The 11,816-nt window shown below is 51.0% G+C and overlaps 2 protein-coding genes across 5 annotated transcripts in view; one reads left to right on the forward strand and one right to left on the reverse strand.

Moving 5' to 3' along the window:
- Positions 1 to 89: 89 nt before the first annotated feature.
- OST4 (oligosaccharyltransferase 4 homolog (S. cerevisiae)) lies at positions 90 to 1,254 on the forward strand. The gene is made up of 3 exons (XM_004686371.2): positions 90 to 194; positions 312 to 448; positions 1,010 to 1,254. Exon 2 carries the CDS (start codon positions 313 to 315, stop codon positions 424 to 426), a length of 114 nt encoding a protein of 37 aa, XP_004686428.1. The 5' UTR covers positions 90 to 194; position 312; the 3' UTR covers positions 427 to 448; positions 1,010 to 1,254.
- Positions 1,109 to 11,816, reverse strand: part of AGBL5 (ATP/GTP binding protein-like 5) — a 16,569-nt gene continuing 5,861 nt past the window's right edge. For 2 of the 4 annotated variants that reach the window (XM_012727469.1, XM_012727468.1), the window contains exons 8-13: positions 11,398 to 11,567; positions 10,978 to 11,113; positions 10,184 to 10,386; positions 9,362 to 9,576; positions 4,067 to 4,222; positions 1,551 to 3,025 (exon numbers count right to left, since the gene is read on the reverse strand). In XM_012727469.1, coding sequence (XP_012582923.1) covers positions 2,775 to 3,025; positions 4,067 to 4,222; positions 9,362 to 9,576; positions 10,184 to 10,386; positions 10,978 to 11,113; positions 11,398 to 11,567 — 1,131 coding nt within the window. In that variant the 3' untranslated portion in view covers positions 1,551 to 2,774. Of the gene's footprint in view, positions 3,026 to 4,066; positions 4,223 to 9,361; positions 9,577 to 10,183; positions 10,387 to 10,977; positions 11,114 to 11,397; positions 11,568 to 11,816 lie in introns of all 4 variants that reach the window. The other 2 variants (XR_001145637.1, XM_012727470.1) reach the window with 2 other exon arrangements.

The following is an 11,816-nucleotide window of genomic DNA, read 5'->3' on the forward strand; positions in this document are numbered from 1 at the left end:
CCCGCCCCCGGCCAGCGCGCCCGCCCGCTCGCGGAGCAGGCGAGACGGCGGGCTAGAGGGGCCGTTCCGACCGGCTGCCGGCCGGAAGTGACTGGCTGGGGACTGCGCTGGCGTCGCAGACTTCCGGCCCAGCGTTGCTACCTCTAGCCGGTGCGTAGACCGCCACGGAGCCGGAGCCGGGCCCAGCCGGTCAGGTGAGCGACACGCAGGCGCGGTCCACCCGGCGGCCGTGGCCGGCCCGAGGGCGAGAACGGTCCCGCCTGGGCGAGGAGCGCGTGGACCGGAGGCTCAGTCCCTCCTCTTCCCCGCAGGATGATCACGGACGTGCAGCTCGCCATCTTCGCCAACATGCTGGGCGTGTCGCTCTTCCTGCTGGTGGTTCTCTATCACTACGTGGCGGTCAACAACCCCAAGAAGCAGGAATGAAAGCGGCACTTTCTCCGCCCAGGTAACGGTCTGGGTCGCAGCGCCCCGCAGAGTGGAGCGGCGAGGCCGCGCCAGGGCCGGCGGGCTCGGAACTTCACGCCGGGAAGTGTCGGGCCCAGATCCCGCAGAGCAGGGAGCGCCTTCCCCCCCGCCGAGTGGGGGTGGGAGTCTGCACCCCCTCAGGCCCACCTTCATGTGGTCCCCAGGCTTCAGTGAGGCTGAGACTGTTGGGATAAAGGCATCGAGGCGGCCGGACAGGCTGAGAACGTGGGCTCGCGACTTACTGGGCCTCACTTTCCCAGGGGTTAGGCTTTTCATCTAGCCACGGAGTTGCTGCTGAGGGCATGAAGATAAAGAATGTCCATGTTTTGGGGCCAGGACACTGGATTAGAGGTTGGCCACCGTACACCTGAGTCAGAGAGAGGACAGGTGGGGTGGTGGGAGAAGGCGCGGAGCCCTTTCTTAGGTGTGGGTCAAATATGTGAAGGGGAACAGGCTGGATGGGTGTGGATTTCCGGAAGGATTTCCTCAGAGGAAAGATGCAGCATTTTCCTTACCTCAGGTCTTTCCCCCTTTTTTCTAGGGTTCCAGGACATAGTCTGAGGCAAGATGGAGGGTGTGAGGGGCCTTCACACTTCACTTGATCCCTTCTACCCATCACAACATACAAAGCAACTACACCTGGATTTTCCCAAACAACTTTTATTTCCAAGTCTTCCTTAACTCTATGGAACAAGAAGCTGCCACTGAGTAGGGCCCAGTATAGGGGCTGCTTTCTTTTCTACTCCCCACCCAATATAAAAATATAGATATACTTTTTGTGGTCCCCAAATCTTGTGCTGTGGAGGGAGGGAAGGGGTGGCAGGTCCCTGCTTTGGCCTGTCTCAAGGTGCTGCTTTGCAAAGCCCCAGAATAAGTTGACTGGCATTCCGAGGAGGTACAGTTGTCACATGGAGTCAGCAGCTGAGGGTGGAGACTAGCACATTCTCCCTGAATCCCCATCTTGGGACTATATCCTAGTCATGTAGTCGAGGCATCAGACCCGGGGAGATACAGCAAACGGGGGAGACTTAGGGACAAAACAAACCTCAGTTTGGCCCACGGACCCCCCAGTGTAACAAATCCGGGACTGGGAGTCAGAGAGACTACAAGAGAGAGGAGAAAAGGCAGGGGCAGAGTGGGGCCGTGGGGGCCCGGCCTGAGGCATCCTGCAACAGAGAAGAAAACAGTGTCAGGGCTATGGACACTCTGCCCCTCTTCTGAGCTTTTAGCCAGGGGTTGGGAGCTAACAAGTGAGCTAGGTAAGGATAAGCAGGCTGAGTCTTACACTGTGGCCTGATGCTGGAACCAGCCAGCTCCCAGGCCTTGGGCCCTAACTTGAAGTTTGTTTTCTAATACATTGAAGTAAAGATTGAGGCTATGACAGGGAAGACGGGCTAGATTCTTAATAAAAGTACATTCAGTCTTTTGGGGTCAAAGGGAACAGGGAAAGAAGACAATGGTCCTGAAAGACAGAACGGAGATGAGGGGCTAGAAGTGAGAGGTGGGGTGAGGGACTGAACTGTGTGCTCACCCTGGTGCAGAGCAGGGTCCCGGCTCCAGCTCACTGCTCTCCCTGGTCCCGGGAATAGGGGATGTGGGGCCCGAAGAGCCTCTCATCCCTCTGCAAGTCGGCGGTGAGCCCCGGCCCAACCTGGGCCTAGCCTGTGTGGACATGGGGTAAGCTAAGAGGCTAGATTCTTCTGTGAGCTTTTTTGCCTCTAGGTTAGCTTCTAGAGTTTGCATGCAGAAAGAGTGTAGTGGAGTAAACACAGGTACTGGAATCTTTCATTTCTGGGCACTGTCCCTAGCTGAGAGGGTGAGGCAGAACGACAGAACTCCAGGGTTTGTCTATGACCACACTCTTAAGTCTTGCTCAACCAGGGGAGGCAAAAGGGCCCAGCATTTACCCTCAGTCAGGTGTGGCTGAATAGTATGACACTGTGGACACCTCCTGGAGGATCGCTAGACCTCCCTCAGAGTCTGCCTCAGCCCCTGCCAGAGCAGCGTAAGCTTCACCCATACAGTCAGTTTCTGCCAACACCCAAGGGTAGCCAGCCTCACATGGGGATCGGGACTGAATCAGAATTGGTTGCGTAGCTGTCCTAGGAGCAGCAGCCACATGTGTTACCTGGGGAATCCGGGACCCCTTCTGGCGGGAACTCTCCTCGGGCAGGTCTGGGCAGAAAGAGAGGAGAAGCTAAGGGGAGGGGCAGGAAGAGCTAGCGGGCTTAGGGTGGGTTACAACTGGTGGGACATGGGTTGGAAGCAAGCAAGAGACCTGGCTGAAGGGTAGGGGGGCAATGGAGTCAGAAGGGGGGCAAGAGCAGCTCTTGATGTGGCTGGGAGAGGCGGTAACATTTTCCCTCCCACTGTCCAGATGAAATGCCTTGCTGGGCTCTGCCATAGCTGTTAGCTGGGGACCAGGGAAGACCCCAAAATGTTACCTGTAATCGGGTCCTGATACAGGGCATCCGGGCACCAGTCCCTAGGAGACCTTTCCCAATCACCATGACAGCCTCTGGCTTGTCCCCTGAGGATAGGAATGAACAGCTGCTCCCTAAGGAACAAAGGAAATGGGTATTAGGGCTGGGGCCAGGGAGAAGAGGAGAGATAACTTCTTTAGATCAGCCTTGGCACTACTGAGTGTGTTGGGGATTCTTTGTCTTGGGGGGGCTGTCTTGTGCATTGTAGGATTTTTAGCAGCATCCCTGTCCTTTACCATTTGTCGTAGTTGCTTCTCTTAGCCCTCATCATTACAATCACCAGAAATATTTCCAGACATTGAGAAATGTTCCTTTTGGGGGAGGGGGAGGGTGGACAAAATCGCCGCTGGTTGAGAAGCACAGGACACATCATGCTGTAACCTGGTCCAAGGAATGCAGCTGAGAGCTTGAGGCAGAACTCACTCAAGCTGCTCTTCTCTGGAAAGGTAGAGACCGCAGAGCTTACTCCACGCAGAGGTGCAAGCATGTGAGGATTGATCAGCAGTACCCTGCACTGCTGGACTGCGGGCTACCTCTGAAGAGTAAACTGCGCAGGTGTCATGGGCTCTGAGGGAGGTGGAGGAAGTGAAACGAGTCTGATCAGTTGTTCCCCTCCAGTCCTCAGCACAGGCAGGTCTCAGAAGAAAAGCAGACAACAGCCTTTGGCCACACAATGCAGTGATGACAGGTGAAAGGTCTGTTTTTTTGTTTTTGTTTTGTTTTATTTAGGTTTGTCTAATGTTGGTCAGCTCCTGAAGTTAGGAAGCTTGACTAGCAAGCAGGAAAAGACCTGATTCCTCAACTGTGAGGATTAAATGAGAGAATGCTTAGAGCAATGTTTGGCACGTAATAAACGCTCAGTAAGTGGTAACTGATTTTATTATACAAAGATGTTCATTGAATTCCAGCTTCTGTACAGGGAGTTAGGATAATCCAGGAGGATAACTGTCCCTGGCCTGGAGTGACCTGCATTACACCAAGTCAAGAAGGAAGTCCAGGCGGCAGCAGAGCTGAAGGGAAATCTCCAACTCAGTCAGGAGCCTGGTTTAACACCTTGGGTAGTCGGGAAGGAAGGAGGCTGGCGAACCCAGACTTCAGTGGCAGTGGGTACAGACCTGATATGCTGAGTGAGTTGGGCAGCAGGCAGGGACCCATGTTTCGTGAGGAGGCTGGACCAGAATTAGCAGGAGTTGGGGCTGGGATCAGGCTGCTTGAAGTAGAGCGATGGGTCAGTGGCTGTTGCCGCCGTCTCCTGTCCTGGCATCTGGGCTCTGAGTAGAATGGACACAAGCAGATGAAAAGGCAAGTGGGCCCTGGCACTCCATTCTCCTGCTGCCTCCCCTTGGTCAGAAGAACCTGCTTTCCATCCCACTAGTGTCCCTTGTCTAAAGAGACTCTTCTCCCATCAGTGAGCTAGTTTGTAAAGTGACTCATTTATTCCAGTAATTCAGCTCACAGCCAGCCCTCCTACTTTGCTTCTCTGTAGCTAACCAACCTACTCACCCACCAGTATATTCCTCTCACAAAGAGGTTCCTGAGCTCGGCTTCTAAAACACAGCTTTCCTAGGTTCTTCTCTAACTTCCTTTTCCATTACAGGTAGAACTGACTATTCCCCTTTCTTCATCATTCTTTGTGCACTTGGCTAGGAACTAATTAGTACAAGTGAAGGACTTACAGCGCCCACACATAGCATGTAGTGTTAGCCGACATTCTAATTGGAACTTGAGGGTGTGGACCTGTCTTCTACAATACTGTATGTCCCAGTGCCCACAAAATACTGTTTGGAAAACCAGAGACCTTGGAGAGTATTTTGTCAACCTGAGCAGCAGACACCAACTACCGATCGTACAGTTAAACCCTATCGGCAGCTCTGTGGTCTAGTCCGTGTGGTTAGAACCTCACTGCTCTAAGTTCAGAAAAGACAGACTTCAGTGGAGCAGGTAATGCTTGGCTTGGGCAGGGAGGCTTCCAGACTTGGCAGGCCCTCGTTCCAGAGTGGCAGCAGATACCAAATGCTCTCAGACCAGAGCTATTAGCCTTCCTGGAACTGCATTCAAAGGAATGCTCCCTCACAAAGAACTTCATTTTGTCTGGCTACACTGAGCTAGTCACAGTGAGCAGTAGCCAGCAGTAACAAGGTTACCTTGGGAAATGTCCCAAACCAAGGCTGAAGAACCGATACATGAATAGGACAAGACCTCACGATGGCAGCTACTCTAGTTGGAGGAATTTACTGGGATGGTGGGTACCAATTAAGACTTGAGACCATCGCCTGGGTAAGTTTTTTGTTAAAAAGTGTCCAATTTGCAGTGAACAGTAGGCAGAAATCAGAACTTGATAGAGAAGGAACTAGTGGGTTTCTAGATGATCTAAGAAGTAGTTATTCAGAATCATGTTGTAATCATGTTAATGGATAAAGCCACATCCTCACTCCAGGAGAGAGTAATTGAAAAAGGGTGAAACCCTTTGGGACATCTGTATGTTCTAGTAAGAACTCAAGTTAACACTTAAGGAAGATGGGAAGCAAAATAGGCAAATGACATAATAAATTCAATATGAAATGCAAAGATCACGGGAAAGGCATTAAGGGTAAACTAGGGATCCTGTCCCGAATTAGTTTCAGGATGTGAGACAAGGTCTGAACTGGAGAGTATAACGCGTTTAATTAAAGACTTAAAAGACTGGCTCAAGATCTGGCCCAGTGAGTTAAATCAGGCACTGTGAGCAGACAGCCCAGATTTCCCTGTTCTGATTTTGGCTCCAGGACTGCTCCATGCCCACCGAGACAAGAATCAACCATGTTCGGCTTCTAGATGTACTGAACTGATATGACAATCAGCGACAGATTCTATTTTGGAACTGGCAAGGTAGTTGTGGGGTAAAGGTCTGTGAGGTAGAGCTAGACAGACCTCATCACCGAGTGGAAAGTCTGAAGCCTCACAATTTAGAGGAGTACTTCTCTCACTTGGCCCCAGGACCTACGCTGTCAGCCCTAAACACTTTTAGAACTGTTCCTACCTGTATAGCACCCCAGAGCTTATTGAATCCTTTGGGTGACTGCAGACCAGATTTGTGCCCTCCTGAATGGGAGACACAGGCATTTGGCTCCCAACTTGCCTTCAAGTATTTGCTGATCACTTAAACGCCAGGCACAGCGCTAAGGGCGTAAGTAGGTGTGTTAGGAGGCATTTCCTACCATAACAAGTTTTAAGTTACTTAACATACAACTTTTGTTTGTGGTGGAAAATTAAGTAAAGTGATAGTATGAGAGTCAGTTCCTGTGTCTCGTTAAGTGGCCACTGGGCTTCAGCTGCTTTATCAAAAGTGGCCTGCCTGCCGAGTCGGGACATTACAGAGGCGGAGAAAAGATGGTGGTAACATCAGGTTTAAGTGTCAGAATTGGGAGTCAGGGAGTGCGAGGGTGCTAAGAGTTGAAGGTGCCCCCCCAGTACACTCAAGTTCCTTTTGCCCTCCAGTGCGCTGGGTAGGCTGGAGGGCCAGGGGTACATTTCAGGTATCTGCTTGCTCGGGTGGGGCTCGACTAGGATGGAGCGGTGAGACAGGGTGCACATTCAAGGAGGCCTCGCCTGACCGAGAGTGAGTGCCCTTTGCACTTGTCTCCTGGGGATCTCCTGGGGCTCCAGTCTTTGCCTTGCTGTCATCAATCGTAACCACAGAAAAGGCTGGTTTTCATGGCTACCCTCTCCTCAGCATACTTCTGCACCCAGTACCTGCGGGTTTTGTGTTCCCTCACTCCATGCTTTTACTAGCTGTTGGCCTTCCCTGTCTGCAGCAGTAGCTGCCGATAGTGCTGTCTGCTTCTGAGTCTGACCACAGCTCTGGGAGGGCGCGCTTAATGCCTGGTTTTGCAGCAGAAAAGAACAAGGTATAGATGACCTTGGCACTGTGGTTGGGACTGCTGCAAGTCGAGGCTTACTCAGCCCTTTCACAGCCTCCTGTCCCAGGAAAATTCCTGGTCACTCCCTGGTTTTCTAAAACGTCACCCCCAGCCTAAGGACAGAACTTGTCGGACTAGCTCCCTGAGCGTCTGCCTTAAACTCCTGGCTGGGCTGCCTAACTCTTCTGGATAGGTCAATCGGTTGATTTGTTCTAGTTAGTAAAAGAATTGTTATTAATTAAACATAGTTAAACTTGACACAATTTTTACACGTTAGTGGGAAATTTCTTACAAATTCACAAGTTTAAAAAAGTCCTTTGTCAAATCACATTCTAAATTTTGGGCGTGGGAAGTAATAGCTGCTTTATAGTTAGATTTATGAGACTGGAGACTCTGTTTCTCTATCATGGAAGACAAAGTATACCTAAATGTGGCATATCAGCCGTGCACATCCGCCTGTATACTTCAAGTCATTTCTAGATCACTTACAATTCCTAGTGCGATATAAATAGTTGTTATACTTTTTTAGAAAGAATGACAATAAAAACCGTCTGTACGCGTTCACTACAGATACAGCCATTGTAGGCCTGGTCAGTCACGTGGTGCACATTTTCCATCTGTGATTGGTTGAGCCTGCAGCTGTGGAACCTGTGAGTGTAGAGGGCTGTATGCTAACATGTTGTCTCTGTTTCCAAGACATTTCAATTTTCGTGGTGAAGAGCTTGGCCTTTTGAGCCAGTTAGTCTGCTGCTTTGTCCACTGTGTCCAGGGGTTCTGGTCTTTGCTGTCGTATACTGCCACCTACTTTTCAGAACCATTTCTCAATTGAATGTTCTCTGGCTAATTACGCTTTTGTTTATAACAGTGGCTCCCTAGGCCAGACTGTATGTTTCTAATTGTGTTTTTATGGAGGTTTTGCTGTTCTGTGTCCTCGATTAAATTTCAAGTCGTTTGATCAGGAATTACTCAGTACTGACTGTGCCTATCTTATGTTGGTTATCTTGGGAAATAAACAACACATGTCCCTCACTCAAAGAACTTAACACAACAAGCACTCTATCGAGGCAGGAGGGGAGATGTTAATAGTAGACAAATGAAAAACTACCTAGAATCCTCCAGTGAGGAATTAGAAAAGACTCTTTGGTGTTTCTCTTTTGTAGCCAGGAAAGAAGAATCTATGATGCTGATGTTCCTTTCCAGGAACTAGTAAGAGTTAAGAGGTATGAAAGGTCAACCAAAAAATGCCAACACTACTAAGGAAAGGATGGGAAAAAATTTGAATAATGTTTCAATAACTGTCACTTAATCCCTGTGCAATCTGGACAAATCACCTTAAACCGCCTCTGTTTCCTCATCAGAAAAATGGGAATACCATCTACCCCAGTGGGTCCGCAGTAGGATGAAATGAAGGATACATGTGATACTACTCACTGTTTAATGCTACTTAAATATAAGGTATCATTATTACTTCAGTACTCTCAAGCACTGTACAAAGTGTCTTTTCCCAACAAAGACAGAATCTCGAGCAAGTGGGCTTGGAATATAACAGGAACCGCCTGCACACCCGGAGGAACGCACCTTGGGGCAAAGCCGGTGGGCCACCGTCAGTCTCCTGAGGCAGCGAGACTGGCAGCTGCGGACCCAGTGAGGCTTCAGGTCTGTGCCAAGAGCTGTGTTGAAAGCTGAGTAGCCGGGTAGTGCTAACAAGGACAAGTGCAGCGCTAAACCAGTAAAGCTCTCAGTTCCAGTGTTCAAGCCTCCATATGCTGGCAAGATTTTCACAGCTCAGAAGCCACACAATACTGATTCATGGACAATCTTTACAGAAGCTGGGCTGCAACAGTCTCTCTCCCTACCAGTCAAGTTCACTCCCAGTGGCTCTGTATTCTTTCCCTTTTTCCCCAAAGACCCATCTGCTTCTGGCTCACATCTTAACCAGACTCTTACCAAGCAGGGCCACACTGGGCAAAATCTAGAGGCACTGATGCACAGCGGAGCAACTGTGGTCAGTGCTGGAAGGGGCCAGGCTGCCCCATCGTAAGTGTGTAGAACAGAAGAGGTTACATCATTTTTCCTGGAAGAGCTGGAGTTTTTTTGATACTACTTTCTGAATAGGCTCTGAGGCCAGGAGCAATTGCCAGCCCTCTTGGGCTCTGAGAGCATCACCCTTTATCCTGCCCCCAACAGAACCGCCTACCACTGTCCTGTTTTTCAGTGTGGTCCTGCTTGGGCAAATGTCCCATCCGTGGAAACAGCCCTGTCTCCAGCAGAGAAGCTGCGCATTAGGACTCACGCCCCTGCACACAGTACACCCTGGAGCTCGTGCCGCCGGAGACACCAACACCGCAGGAGACACCAACACCGCAGGAGAGGCTGCAGGTTCTGCTACAAACTGGTTTTATTGAGTCACCCCTTGGGCCCAGACCAAGTGTATATCTTCAGGTTCTCACTTCCCCCAGCAATGTCCCAAACAACTGAACACCTGCTGCAGGGGATCCCAGACTGGCTTACCTCTGACGGGGCCCAGCACCCGGTGGCTGACTTTTTGGGTGCTGGAGCCCAGGCCTGGCAGCCCTGTAGGCCGACTGCCATGAAAAGGGAAGCTGGGGGAGCTCTTCATCTGTGGTGAATTTTGTTGGCTGCTGCTGCTACCACCAGCACTTGTGCCAGTGCTAAAACTCCGCGTGCGGTTCAAGGTATTTTCAGAGCAGGAAACGGGCAATCCACTGCGAAGAAGTAGATGCCAGTTAACCCTGGGCCAGATTTTGTTCCCAACTCTTTCCTAGGTCTAGTGCTCAGTAGAGTTTCACCTTTAAGGTGAAAAGGCTTAGGGGCTCATTCCAAGAGGGAAGGGAGGAATTCATGTTCCTGGATGAGCGTCTAACGTGGGGCGTACCTGCAGGTCTCAGAACGCCTACAAGCCCCTGTTCATAACTCCATGCTCCTGCAGCCAGTGTTAAGTGCTACCCCAGTAGCCTTAACTCCCACGGAATTTCCGCCTTACAGCCTTGGTGCTGCCTCTGGGACCCTTTCAGTCATTCACAATTTTATCTGTGACTGGGGACACCTGCCCCCTACTCTCACCACATCTATATTTTGTGCAGGGCTCTGGAGTAGGGAGTTCTAAGCCTGATTTTCAGTATCTAGGATGTACGTAATTCCAGGTGAAAGGATCCCAGTCTCAGAAAATGAACTAATCTAATTTTAATTTACCCTGGAAGCATTTCTATCATGTGGTACTTGGGGATGAGAAAAGGAATAACAATTCCTTACAACGCCTGCTCTAGAGCCCTGTGCCATTTTCAAATCCTTCCTCCCCCTCTGCAGGCTTACTTGTTGACTTTGGGTGGAGTCCGAGAGCCTCTCTTCTTGCTGACACCCATGTTCACAGTGCTGCTCAGGCCACGGCTGCTTCGCACGTGTTTAAGCATCCAGGCCCGGAGGTTGGCGAGGCTGCTGTGTTCCGACAGCACAATTCGTGGCCACGGGTTGCATTCGGCCATGTCCAGGGCGGCAATGGCCATAGCTCGTCCCACCTGTAGGGGACCCAGTTTGGCTCAACCTGGTCCCAGCCTCGACTGCTTGAGTAGGGTGGAGTGTGCAACACAGTGGAAGGAGATACATACGGGTTCCAAATTGTGTACCTTGGCTGTTTATCACAGGTGGATTTTGAGCTGTTCCCTAACTGCGCCTCATGTGGGGGCCCTCATCAGCTATGAGAAGGGGTGATTGTGTATTCTGGTTGGCACCAGGAAGGAATGCCCCCGGGAGAAGGTGTCTGGATCTCTTCTATAACCCTACTCTTCTATAATCCTACTCTTCTGTGCTCTGGGACATTCTGACCACAGTAAAGGGTGCCTGGGGGCCTAAGAGTGAGTGAACTTAGTAAACGGAAGAAAACAAGCTCAGAGGCAAAGATTCGGCTGGACTAGGGGTGCTCTGTAGCGGGGGTCAGAGAGTGCCTGTTCAAATCTCCTCGCGGGACTACTATCGTTAGAGGCCTGCACCTGGCAACAGGGAAATAACCAAAGTAGGGAACCTCTCCCAGGGCTTCAGTCAGGCACAGGTGTGAAGCCTTTCCAGAATCTGAGGCTCCCCCTCCCACCGCGTATCCCAGTCATTCATACCTGCTCAAACAGCTCCACAGTGTATCTGGAGGGGAACGCTGGTGGGGGCGGGGGGCTGGCGCGCCCATTGTCATGGCAGGCAGCAGGGATGCTGTTGACCGAGCGTCCAGTGTTGTAGTTGCACTCAAGTGTGTAGCTAGGACAGAGAGAGCTTTATCAGAGCCCTGCCTGCACAGATGCAGGGGAGATGGGCGCTGTTAGAAGTAATCCCTTGCAAAATGGAGACAAGTGTGAAGTCCCCAGCAGCTAGCAACTGCCCTGGCATACACTCCTGAGGTTCCAGAAAGGCGGGGCCCAGACTCAGACAGTAACACTGCCCGTGAACCTGTGGGCTGGCCCCTGCCCCTCAAATACCCTCGACAGGGTACTGTTTTCATCGGGGAAGCCATTGCATCACTTGTGCCCCAGCTGCCTCCCAACCTGTGGATTATCCCTGAGGCTTTGTAGATTGCAACACGGCCGCTTCCCTCCTTCGACTGGCCGTCTCTGCGATCTCGGGCATACATGTTCTTTTCTGAGAAATTGCAGCCCTGGAAATCGAAGTGTGCTGAGTTCAGGGAGATGAGCTTGGGGTACAGCATATTTTCCACCTGTTCAGAGGAAGTAAAGGCAACTCAGGAGGGACGGAGAAAAAGAAGGGATAGGGTAAGGAAGAGATGGCGCACACAGGGCATGTGACTGGATGCAAGGCAAGACTGTCACGCCACCGGCAGTTACCAGCATCTCTAGAAGCTCACTGAACACCTCACATTCTTCCCAGCTGTTGGGAAGTACACGACCCTGGTTTCCCAAACTCTAGAGGGTCAGCTTGACTCCTTTCAAGGTAACGATGTAATGGC

The sequence above is a fragment of the Condylura cristata genome, unplaced genomic scaffold, assembly GCF_000260355.1.
Source record: "Condylura cristata isolate star-nosed mole 26May11 unplaced genomic scaffold, ConCri1.0 scaffold00020, whole genome shotgun sequence".
In the NCBI taxonomy this organism is placed as follows: Eukaryota; Metazoa; Chordata; class Mammalia; order Eulipotyphla; family Talpidae; genus Condylura; species Condylura cristata.

Bases quoted from the DNA above. Each gene is read 5' to 3' on its own strand.
- OST4 (XM_004686371.2), top strand. From the start codon at position 313: ATGATCACGGACGTGCAGCTCGCCATCTTCGCCAACATGCTGGGCGTG.